General features: G+C 43.0%; 1 protein-coding gene across 1 annotated transcript in view; it reads right to left on the reverse strand.

Moving 5' to 3' along the window:
- Nucleotides 1–247: 247 nt before the first annotated feature.
- ank3b (ankyrin 3b) overlaps nt 248–12,973 on the reverse strand; it is a gene marked incomplete at its 3' end in the record, with an annotated part of 393,887 nt that continues 381,161 nt past the window's right edge. The window contains 1 exon segment of the mRNA XM_084323081.1: nt 248–472. Within this exon segment, the coding sequence (XP_084179207.1) occupies nt 248–472 (225 nt within the window).

The raw sequence follows: 12,973 nt of genomic DNA on the forward strand, positions 1-12,973 counted from the left end.
GAGCGGCTGTGTCTGTGCGCTATTGTTTATTATTATCTGGCCACAGTGTGGGTTCCCTGGTCGGTGATGATGAGCTCAAATAGGTTATTATAATAAACACTGAATGGAGCAATATAGCCTTGTTGTTAGTTAGACAGCAGGCTATACGGTCTTCTTCAGTTGAGTTACACTTTGAAACATTTATAGCGAGTCTTGCTCTAGCGATGCATCATCACAACAACACGGGCGGCTCTACAACAACAATGGCTTATTTATCAGCAGCGAGGATGAGGATGACTGTTCGATCGCACCTCATGTCCCCTCCAAGGAGTGGATTGTTCCTCAGACACTTCCTCAGAATGAACCAGATGACAATGGTGATGTGGGCGGTGAGGAAGAGGACGGCGTCGATGATGACGTTGATGATGAAGATGAGGATGACTGTTCGATCGCACCTCATGTCCCCTCCAGGGAGTGGATGGTGGAGGGTGACCTGATGGGTTCAGACACTTCCTCAGAATGAACCAGATGACAATGGTGATGTGGGCGGTGACTGTGAGGAAGAGGACGGCGTCGATGATGATGAAGAAGAGGACGACAAAGCGATCGCGCCTCATGTTCCCTCTAAGGAGTGGATTGTTCCTCAGACAGTTCCTCAGAATGAATTAGACGATGATGAAGAAGAGGACGCCGATGACGAAAACAAAGAGGAAGAAGCAGTGACAGAGGAAATCACTGTGTCAGACATTGAAAGGGAGAAATACAGTGTGGCAGCTGTGGAGGAGAGTGCTGCAAATTAAATGCAAGAAGAACCTGAAACAGCACCAGCAAAACCAACCATTAACTCTGCTACATGTACACCTGATGAAGATGAGGAGGAAAATGATGATGAGAGAGAGGCATCAGATGATTCCACAGATGAAGAGTGTACTGGGAAACCAGATGATGTGCACAACTGCAGCTCCTCAGAGAATGAAGAAGAGGAAGATGCACATAACAAAACCACTACTGACCCTCCAGTGTTTAAAACAAGAGCTCCCAGAAGCAGGACAACAGCAGTCGCAGCCGGTCCAAAAGGGCTGACCAAGCGGCACCTGTTAAACGGAGTGCGTTGCGGTGGCGATTGAATGGAACTCAATTGACTCATTGATCATCTTTAGCCTCGTAGGCATATTTATTTCTCAGGCGGGGCGAGATGCAGTCGTAGTGCCGCTATATATATCAACAACAATCATTGACAAATAATAGACCGGAACAGGAATGGAAAGGAAACGTCAGTGACATCACGTACTGGATTTACTACATCGCCCTCTGTAGAACACAAATGAGCAAGGACGCACATAATAATAATATATTTAACACCCCCACTCGAACTTAGCTTATTGTGGTACAAAACAAAAATATATATATATATATTCTCCCTCTTTGGCCTTCAATACAAAATAAACAACAACAAAAAAAAACATATTGGCACATCCATGCTTTTCTTTCACTCTAACTAAGTGCCAAACAAATACTGAGCAAACTTCTTCAGTTGTAGCTTAGTGGCTGGTTTTGTCATCACATCAGCAATCATGTTGTCAGTAGGACAATATTCCAAACATATCCTCCCACTATTCACAGTTTCTCTTATGAAGTGATATTTTATATCAATATGTTTACATATTTGCCTGTTTACAGGATTCCTGGCTAGTGCAATAGCTCCTTGGTTATCATCATAAACCTTGGTTTGTGCATACTGACATCCATCAATACCCTTGAGTAGCTGTTGCAAATACATACACTCCTGTATGGCTGATGCTAAGGCCATGTATTCTGCCTTGCAGGTAGAAAGTGCAACTGTTGGTTGTCTTCTACTCTTCCATGAAATGAGAGAGCTTCTCTCACTTAGACTGGCACAGTACCCTGTGGTACTACGTCTGTCTACAACGTCTGATGCCCAGTCAGCATCACTGTGGACTATTAGGCCTAGTTCACCTGTATCATTCTTTTTAAAACATAAGCCACGGTCTGTTGTACCCTTACCTGAACACATGTTTTACAGTGTTCCAATGCTCTTCACTTGGTTCAGAAAGATGCTGGGAAAGTTTACAGACTACAAAACTTAAATCTGGTCTAGTGCATGTAGCCAAATAGATCAAACTTCCCACTGCCTCTCTATACATCCTCGGGTCTCCAAATGTTTCTGCATTTTCTGTGTATTCAAGTTTTGATTCACATGGGGTCTCTCTGGACCTACACTCTTGCATTCCAAATCTGGAGAGGATTTTGTTCACATACCTCTGTTGTGACATTGTGACTTGACCCTCTGACTGGTTAAAATCTATCCCTAGAAAATGTTTTAATTTTCCCAGATCCTTCATTTTAAACCTCTCAGCAAGCATCATTTTGACACCTTTCACAACCTCCTCATTGTTACCAGCAATGATTAAATCATCAACAAATACAATTAGAATCACTTTTTCATTTTGTTTTTCCCTTGTGTATTGGCAGTTATCAGCAGGATTTTGTTCAAAACCATTCTCAGTGAGATATGCATGTAACAGAGCATTCCAGTTTCTGCCTGACTGCTTTAAACCGTATAGGGATTTCTGTAATTTGCATACTAGCTTTTCTCCTGTTTCTGACTTTATCTCATAACCTTCAGGTTGTTCCACATAGACCTCACGATCAATTGGTGCATGCAGGTATGCAGTTTTGACATCCAATTGATGTAAAAATAAATCTTCCTGCACTGCCTTTTGCATGACCACTCTAACTGTTGTCATGTCAACTGTAGGTGAGAATGTTTCCTCGTAGTCAATACCTTGCTTTTGGCTGTAACCTTTTGCCACAAATCTTGCTTTACATTTGTCTGATCCATCAGTATCACTCTTGAGAGCATAGACCCACCTCGCCCCCACTGCCTTTTTGCCTGGTGGCAACTGGGTGATCATGAATGTGTCATTCTCTTTCAGTGACTGTATTTCATCATTCATTGCGTCTACCCACAGATGTGACTTGGTTGAGCTTATGGCATCCTGGTAATTTTGTGGTATGTCACAAACTGCTCTATAACAAGAGTCTACACATGTTACCAGTCTGTCTGCTGTATCCTCAGTCACATAATCCTGAAGGTACACTGGCTTTCTCCTAACTCTAGGTGGGTACCTTCTACCCTGACACTCAGTGCTAGGCTGTTCACATTTAGCCTCAGAAACATCACTTTGAACACTTTGACCTGATGCATTTTCCATTTCTTCATCATCATTTCCCTCATTTTCAAGGATCCTGGGGTGTAACTGTGCATCTCTGTCCTGATATTCAATGTGTGATCCATGTGTCTGTGTTTCTTTTTCTTTGGCTGTCTCATTTGTGAATTTCACTAACCTGTGTTTTCTGACCTTCTCTGTGTCTGGATAGTACACAAGATAAGCTGGGCTGTTTTTGTCATAGCCAATAAAAAGACCCTGCTCACATCTGGGATCTAACTTCCCTTTCTCTTGTGTGTAGGCAAAACATACAGATCCGAATTTCTGAAATTTGGACATGTTTGGTTTCTTGCCTGTGAGCATCTCATATGGTGTCTTCTTTGTGCGTCTACCGTAGCACCTGTTTCTCACATAGGCTGCCGTCTGTACAGCATAACTCCACAGCTTGTCTGGCAACTTACTGTCTAACAGCATACACCTGCCCATTTCATAGAGGGTTCGCCAACCTCTCTCTGCTGTGCCATTTTGGTGAGGTGAATAGGGCGCAGATGTCTCATGCTTAATCCTATTTTTGGTTAACAGTGCTTTGAATTCCTTGCTTGTAAATTCACCTCCATTATCAGATCGTAAACATTTAACTTTTCCATAAGGGGCTGAGTCTGCCAAGTACCTCTCTGTGGCGTGTACTGCATCACTTTTGGATTTGAGAAAATACACAGTCATGGCACCTGAGTAGTCGTCTGTAAAAGACTGTGCATACTTATGACCTTCTAAGCTTGGGGTTCTCATGGGACCGGCTAAATCAGTGTGGACCATCTGTAAAGGTTCTGTAGCCTTTCTGTCCGGCTCCCTATTCCTTGTCTGGGTGAATTTACCTTTTGTACATATTTCACACAGCTGTGCTGGCCTGACTGCACTGCCTCTTATCTCCATACCTTTTACCACACCCAGTAACTTTTGTACATCCTCATAATTGCAATGACCCAATATTTCATGCCAAGTTTGCATGTCATGACATATATTGCATGTATCAAATTTTTTCTGAACAGTTGGCAAATAAAACAGATTACCACTTTCATGGAGGTCAAACCTGTTGCCCTTCTTGGCGATCATGTGGCTGTCCCCCTTTTTGAAAGTCACCGTTGCTCCTGCATTGGTTGCTCTTGCCACTGAGAATATGTCATGTGGATACGTCGGCATATACAGTGCATCCTGTAGCTGTGCTCTTTGTTGCCGTCCCTCGTTGTCTAGTAGGTAGATCAGCGCCGTTCCTCTGCGTTGTGCCAACCCGCTGCACTTGGTCCCATCTGCCAGTTCCATTGAGTGGGTGTCAGGCTGGAATGTGTTGTCAAAGCTCTTGAACTTGGCAATATCATTCACGATGTGGGATGTCGCTCCGGCGTCCACCATGATCCCCTTTTTCTTCACGTTGGCTAACGGCCTCTCGTTGTTTGCATGCTTGGCTATGAAGCATTGATCGTCGTCGTCGGTGTCCACCTCTGCGACCTTTCTTGCTCCTTCTTTTCCCTTTTTCCTGCACAGGGACTCTGTGTGTGTGTTGCTCTTGCAGTGACTGCACCACACTTTTCGGGTGCACCTGTTTCGGGTGTGTCCTCTTTCTCCACACCTGTAACATGTCAGAGTGGCTTCCCCATCCTTCCTATATGTCTTGGTGCCTTGTTTGCTTTGCCTTGTGCTAGTCTTCATCACACTGTCTGTATATGCAGTGCCAGTTGTCCTCATTTTCTCAGACTCTTCATAGACTCTTAGTCTTCTCTTGAAGTCTTTGAATGTAACATTGTCCTCATTCTGTGTTACATGGACAGCTAGTGGCCTAAATGAGTCTGGTAATCCATTCAGAATAGTGGCTACAAGCAGCCCATCACTCATGTTCTCTCTAGGGATGCACGATATTGATTTTTTGACACCGATACCGATAACTTTATGCTCCTCAAGCCGATAACCGATATCGATAACCGATATTTATTGTATTATAATTTTTTTTAAATGTATATATATATATATATATATATATATATATATATATATTTTGTAATCAAATTTTTTTTTCTTTTTAGTGTTTATAAGCTCCGACGTCATCGGTACTGCTATCGGTACTCGAGAAATTATGGAGTTTTTTTTTTTGAGGAATTTAAACGTCGCAAACTAATCTTGTTGGCCGTTTTCTATCTCTCCTCCCTCGGTCTCTCTCTGCCTGCGCTCTGCTCTGGCTGTGCTCTTACACACACTCACTCACACACACACACACACACACACACTCACTCACTCAGGCTGAGGTTACACCTTTCGTATCATCTTCGTATTGTTTTCTTATACGCATCGCCGCGTATCGCCGCGACGTCATGCGCCTCGAGTCACACTTTCGTTTTTTTTCCGTTTTTGTCAGCCAAGCACACTGATGTAGTACACTGCCAAAGCAGTAGGTGGCAGTAGGTGGCAAACATGAAGGCAATTTCAACCAATCAGAACGAATGTGCCTATACACTTCCTGGTGGAAGCTCCAGCAAAGAAATGTAAATAAGGCAGGCGCCTATGCCGCGCCACCATCTTGCTTGCTCACTCAATGCAGCAATTCTTTTTTCAGCAAAGCCTAATAAAAGTGCAATAAACAAAACGGATACATTCACTGTGTGTTCTGCCTGTCATTTGTTGATGAAACAAAACTAACATCAACACAAGTGACCACCAAGAGCAGATAGTTTAGTCTAAAAACGATCGGTATCATTGTAGCATTGTTAGCTGCATGCTAACGTCAATGGAGTATGCCATTTTAACAATATAGCATTGTGGCTAGAAGCTAACGTTAGCTCACGCTACTTAGCCAGCACGAAACTGATGATATCGCGAGCTATCAGTAGTTAGATAACATTAGAGACAACGCTGTGTGTATTAAACAAAGGTGAATAGATGACTGGGCCATTTTGTTTAATGCTTGTTAAGTTGAAAGAGGAACTCTGAGCTAACAGGGTCTGAATCCTGATAGCTCACGTTAGCCAGTTGCTCATGCAATCGGTAATGCTAGCAGAATGAATGGATGTAAACTTTATTTAACATATTGCATATGGGTACAATACAATACGGCTCAATACAAACAATTGTTAAGGGAATGCAGACTGTTGTAGCTTGGACTGGGGTCCTTATAACAATAACTTGACAACACATGGTAGCTGAAGCTATTTGGGACACGGAGCTCTGTCCCAAACACACACACACTGTACACAGGAAGGGCACGCAGATGGTATCTACTGCGCATGGGCGTTTTCGCAACAACGGCTAGCGTGCTGACTACACGCTGTTGTCGAAGCGTTTTTTTTGCGTATCTCCAAACGCAAACACAATTTTGCGTTTCAGCCGTATCCACAAAAAAACGCCAAAAAACGCGTTTCTGTGTAGATAGGACATGATACGTCGTCAAAAACGTATAAAAAAACGCCAGGAATACACTAGTCTAACCTCAGCCTCAGACAGCTCTGCTCTCGACAGCACCCGTGTGTGCGTGTGTGTGTGTGTGTGTGTGTGTGTGTGTGTGTGTGTGTGTGTGTGTGTGTGTGTGTGTGTGTGTGTGAGTGAGTGTGTGTAAGAGCACAGCCGGCTCACGCAGGCAGAGAGAGACCGAGGGAGGAGAGATAGAAAACGGCCAACAAGATTAGTTTGCGATGTTTAAATTCCTCAAAAAAAGTCTGGGTCTATTTTACTAAAGTCGATGCTGACAACGCTCGTTGCCACAAGTGCAACAAGACATTTGCCAGTAATGTATAAGCGCTGGTACTTGTCAATGTGGCTGGCGGGGAGCAGCTAACGTTATAGCTCCGAGTAGAATATTGGCCGACAATCCGGAGGTAAATAAACGAACGAGAGCTTCTGATTGGTGGTAAGAAGAAGAGGTGGGTGCAAGCGGAGGGACCTAATTGGCAGATCGACTGTCTGTCTCCGAATGTAATGTGACTACGTCACAGCCAAGAAAGGGAGAGCTGGATTTGTGTAAAACTCCCTGTTCCTAAACCACACGCTGTCAGTCATACCACAGTACTGGCAAAACGGGAGGAGGCTATAATAAAAACAAGCGCCCTTCATCCAAATCCACCAGGGGTGTAAAGTACTTGAGTAATTGTACTTTGTTACAATACTTAAGTACTGTTTTGAGGGATTTGTACTTTACTCAAGTATTATTAGGTTTGTATACTTTGTACTTTTACTCCATTACATTTCAGAGAAAAAAAACATACTTTTTACTCCTTACATTTAAAATGCAGACCTACAAAGTACAAAGTACAAATCTCGCAGGTCCAACCATTTTAATTAGTATATTTGAATTGTTTATCTGGCCAATCTAACGTTAATGTTATTAATCCTGCGACCACAGGTAAACAGCCAATCAAATCCCCATCAATGGAAAATGAACCCGACCATAGCCATGCTGATTGATCCTTGAGCAAGCCTAGAAGCAGACTAGAAAGCGGGGATCTTTGATTAAACACCTGTTATCAGAAGAATAGACAGTCAGAGTGACAAGCCATAGAAGATGGCCACAATGAGTGATGAAGAGGACAAAACGGTCGGCGACAGCGTGGACGGACAAGGCAAACATCCATGGCCCTATCTACATAAAAAATACATAGTTCAGGGACTCCAACCTTATAGTGTTGTTGAGTTGCCATCATTCAAAAACCTAATAAATGGTTTGCGACCAAGCACTAACGTCATTACGACTCAGGCCCACTGTCCACTCGAAGATCAGCAAAGCTGCTCAAACCATGAAAGAGAAAGTCACTGCTGCTATGAGTGAAGTTGAATGGATTGCTGGACAGCCCAATGAAGAGGTTTCATTGGGGTAACGGCTCACTGGATCGACACTGAAAGCTTTGAAAGGCGTTCTGCTGCACTTGCCTGCAGAAGACTGAAGGGCTCCCATACTTTCAATGTTTTGGTCAGTGCCTTAAACGACATTCACTTGGAGTACAAAATCCGCATTATGCTATTATTCAGGATACACCATTCTGTTTTTAATATTAATATTGTGATATTATTCATGGTGTGATGTGAATGCCGTCCATGTTAGTTTACCTTCAATGGAGAAGTGCATTAAATAATTTTAATGCAAAAAAAAGTGTCCTCTGTTCTTTCATTTCAGCATTGTCTATCACAGAACACGTTCCATTGTGGGCAGAGTGTATGCTTGGTTTCATTCCAGCCTTGCCTAAACACCAGCTGATGATTTCACTAATTGGCTCACCTCTTCAACTAACTCACCTGGTGCAATGTATAGTTAAAATGAAAACTTGGCCCACAATGGAATGAGTTTGAGACCCCTGGTCTATCCCTTTAAAAATAAATGTACTTTTACTTTTTAGTACTTAAGTACATTTAAAAGTAGGACTTTTTTACTTTTACTCGAGTGTGTTTTTTAGCCAGATACTTTGACTTTTACTTGAGTCAGATTTTGAGACAGTACCCATACTTTCACTTAAGTATAATTTATGAGTACTTTTTACACCCCTAAAATCCACCCACAACGGATTTCTTTTAACCAAAAAATGTATTATATATTATCGGAGCTATTAATAACGTTATCGGGTTTATCGGGATGACGTTCTACGATGAATTGGAAATGGGGGACCCTGGTGTAAACAAGACGAAAGTCTTTCTCTGGTCTGCATCCCCTTAACAATTGTATGTATTGAGCTGTACTGCACTGTACCCATTCTGCAATCTGTTAATAAAGTTTTCATTCATTCATTCATTCACGTCATAATTGCTGATATCGGCCTGATAATTATCGGCCCGATAATTATCGTGCATCCCTAGTTCTCTCCTGCATCACGAAGAGCTGACATTATATTTTCAGCCCTTATCATGTAATCAGTCACAGTCTCATTGTCTTCCATTTGTATGGTGGTCAATGATGTGTACAGGTTTAGAATCCTGGGCTTGCTTTTTCCCGAATAATGCTCCCTCAATAATTGCAGGGCTTTCCTCCCATCATCGGCTGCATCATGTCTTATCAATGAAAGGCTCTTATCGTCTAGCCGCGCATTCACTAATTGGGCGTAACAGTCTGCATTCCTCGCTGCGTCTGCAGCTAATGCAGCTTCACCAATGGGCGCTCGCAAAATCGTGTCTTTCAGCTTCAGAATGTGTAAACGGCTAAGGAATCTCGTCTCCCACAGATCATATCTATCTTCTTTTCCATCGAATATAATCTGCTGGTGTATTGTTCCTGCTACAGCCATTTTCACGTTTCTTCAGAGTTTACTATTATCCAAACGTTCGGTTGCGGCTTGTAGAAACTCTGTGACTGATTGACAAGCTAAAAGCAATTGGTTTTGATAGTCTATCAGTGAGCTGGATGCAATCCTACCTTGAGGGGAGGGAACAGATGGTGGAGGTAAACGGTACCCTATCCCCCCCTCTCACAGTGAGCTGTGGTGTTCCACAAGGAAGCATACTAGGACCGCTACTGTTCCTAATTTATGCAAATGACATGTCGTCAGCTTGTGACTGCAACTTGTTCCTGTTTGCGGACGACTCAGCCCTGCTGGTCTCTGACAAGAACAAGTTACAGGTTGAAAAAACCCTCAGCTCGGAACTAGGCAGAATCTGCATATGGCTCGCTGATAACAAACTATCATTACACATGGGCAAAACAGAGTCCATTCTCTTCGGTTCAAATAACAAACTCAGCAAGACCGACGGCTTCTCAGTTACAGTGGGTGACAATATTGTCACAAGGAAAGATGAAATTACCTACCTGGGTTCCATCCTAGAGGCTAATCTCTCCTGTGACAAAATGGCATCCAATGTAATAAAAAAAGTCAACCAACGAACTCGATTCTTGTACCGGATCTCCTCTCTGGTAAACAAGAATACCCTGAAGACTCTGGCAGGAGCACTCATTCAGGGGTACTACGACTATGCTTGCACCTCATGGTACCAAAGCACCTCAAAGGCGCTAAAAACAAAATTACAAACATCTCAAAACAAACTGGTCAGACTACTGCTTGACCTTACTCCTAGAACCCACCTCACCCCTGCCCACTTTGACAACCTAGGATGGCTTAGAGTAGATGACAGAGTACAGCAACTTGCAATGGGCCTGGTCTACAAGATACACTACACGACCAAGGTACCCATGTACATGGCAAAATACTTCCCAAAGGTCAGTGAATACCACGATCACAACACCAGAGGGAGCTCCACAAATCATGTTAAACCCAGATTCGGCTCAAATAAGGGACTAAACACGTTTCGCAATTATGCCACATCAATGTGGAACGCCCTACCCAAAGCTGTAAAGGAATGTGGATCACTACCCACTTTCAAAACCTCTCTCAAGAGACACCTACGGGAGACTGCAATTCAACACTGGCCCCTGTAAATATCCTAACCCAACCCCCTCCAATGTACAGTCATTTACCTAGTATGGTTGTCAATAGTCCAATGTACAATTTTGTTTGTTTGTACAGAGTCTCCCCCCCCTCAATGTACAGTTTTGCTTGTTTATACAGTGTGCCCCCCCCCCCCCCCCCCAACCACCTCCAATGTAAATTACCCAGTATGGTTGTCAATATCCCAGTGTACCCAACCCCCCCCACCCAACCTCCTCCAATGTACAGTTTCTACGTCAAATGTATATACTCCCTTTTCTTGACTCCTTCTGTATCACAAACAGTACTGTATTTGCAAATCTGGTATGTCATAAATGTATAGATGTAGCAGTACTGACTATCTGTATGTCATGTATGTCATATATGTCCTGATGAATTGAAAATGGGGGACCCTGGTGTAAACAAGACGAAAGTCTTTCTCTGGTCTGCATCCCCTTAACAATTGTGTGTATTGAGCTGTACTGTATTGTACCCATTCTGCAATCTGTTAATAAAGTTTTCAATCAATCAATCAATCACGTGTCTTCACTGTTCACGGAAATCTCCCGGTACCGTCTTCATTCCCGGTTTAGTTAGTATATTATTCTATTCACCTTGTCGCTCTAGACTGGCATTCCTCGGCCCATAACCTGTTAAACGGAGTGCGTTGCGGTGGCGATTGAATGGAACTCAATTGACTCATTGATCATCTTTAGCCTCGTAGGCATATTTATTTCTCAGGCGGGGCGAGATGCGGTCGTAGTGCCGCTATATATATCAACAACAATCATTGACAAATAATAGACCGGAACAGGAATGGAAAGGAAACGTCAGTGACGTCACGTACTGGATTTACTACATCGCCCTCTGTAGAACACAAATGAGCAAGGGCGCACATAATAATAATATATTTAACAGCACCGTCCTGAAGAGGAGAAAGACGGCAGCATAGAAGTGCATCTCCCAAAACGTAGCTCTACTCTGCAAGGACCTGCTGAGGACAAGAGTGATGAAGGAGAGGAGGACAGTGATGAAGACGAGGAGGAGGACAGTGATGAAGACGAGGAGGAGGACAGTGATGAAGACGAGGAGGACAGTGATGAAGACGAGGAGGAGGACAGTGATAAAGAAGAGGAAGACGATGGAGTAGAAGAGGTGGACCAGTGGCCAAGCCATACTGCTAAAACAAGATGTGCTGCCCCTGCTGGTCGAAGCCGGCATGTGCTGCCAACAACCTCTCATACCCAAGCCCCTCAGTCTCACACTGATCTACATCAAACAAGCATAGAAGTGCATCTCCTAAAACATAGCTCTACTCTGCAAAGACCTGCTGAGGAGGATAAGAGTGTTGGAGGAGATGACAAGCCAACGGGAAAGAGCAGCACCCAGATAGAAGTATCAGAAGAAGTGTGGGATTCATATCAGATTGTGGAGGATGAGCCAGTAGATGATTCTCTGACCGCTGAGTCTCAGAGAGGGAAGAAAGACGGAACATCTAAGAAAAATTATACAACTTCAAAAGAATACGAGAAACGGAGCAAGAGTTTTGACATCACTACAGGAGCCTCCGACAATGAAAACAAAGACAAAGAAATGGAAAAGCAACTACCTGAAGAAGCTTATCAAGTGAAGCCCATGGTGTTACCGGGGCCGGTGATGGCCAAACACTTTTGAATATGCCAGTTTCCAAGAGGAGAAACTACAAAAGACGACGGCGTAAGGAAACCTGGGAAAGAATGGCTGAGACTTCCCGACCGACTTACCGCCGACAGTCCTGACAACCCTGATGGAGAGTCACAACCAGTAGACATTGGCTATATGCCTATCAGAGCTATAGGGCTCTGTTGAACTTTGAATAGACATTGGCTATATGCCTATCAGAGCTATGTGGCTCTGTTTGTTAAAACAAAACAAAAAACACTTTGAATATTATTATTAAGTTACCTTGACTGTTATTTGAATCACTAATTAATTTGTTCTTCCCATGCACAGGGACAACAAGCGAAAACCAGGACCAAGTCAAGCTTCTTCGTGTTTAGAATTATAATTTCATATTGATTATTATTGAGGACATTGACATTGATTATAGATTGTGTCGGTAGCTTCTTTGCTATATATATAATTTTGTAATTGTGATTTAATGCACAATTAAGGGGCCGTTGTGTAGAAGCAGAAACCAACTTGGTGGATTTATATATTATTATATTATTATTATATATATATATATTATATTATATATATATTAGAACCATACACTGTTTGGTTACCATACACTAGTGTCTTATTTATGTTTGGACACTAGGGGGCTCACCACCCATTATAGCCCCACTTCTATAAGTAGCCATAGGTGATCATTGTAATCTCATGCACCTGCTGAGGTTTTACCTTCAAACCTGTCTCACTGTTGGAACTGACCAC

This window comes from Notolepis coatsorum (genome assembly GCF_963971535.1).
Source record: "Notolepis coatsorum genome assembly, chromosome: 10".
Lineage (NCBI taxonomy): Eukaryota > Metazoa > Chordata > Actinopteri > Aulopiformes > Paralepididae > Notolepis > Notolepis coatsorum.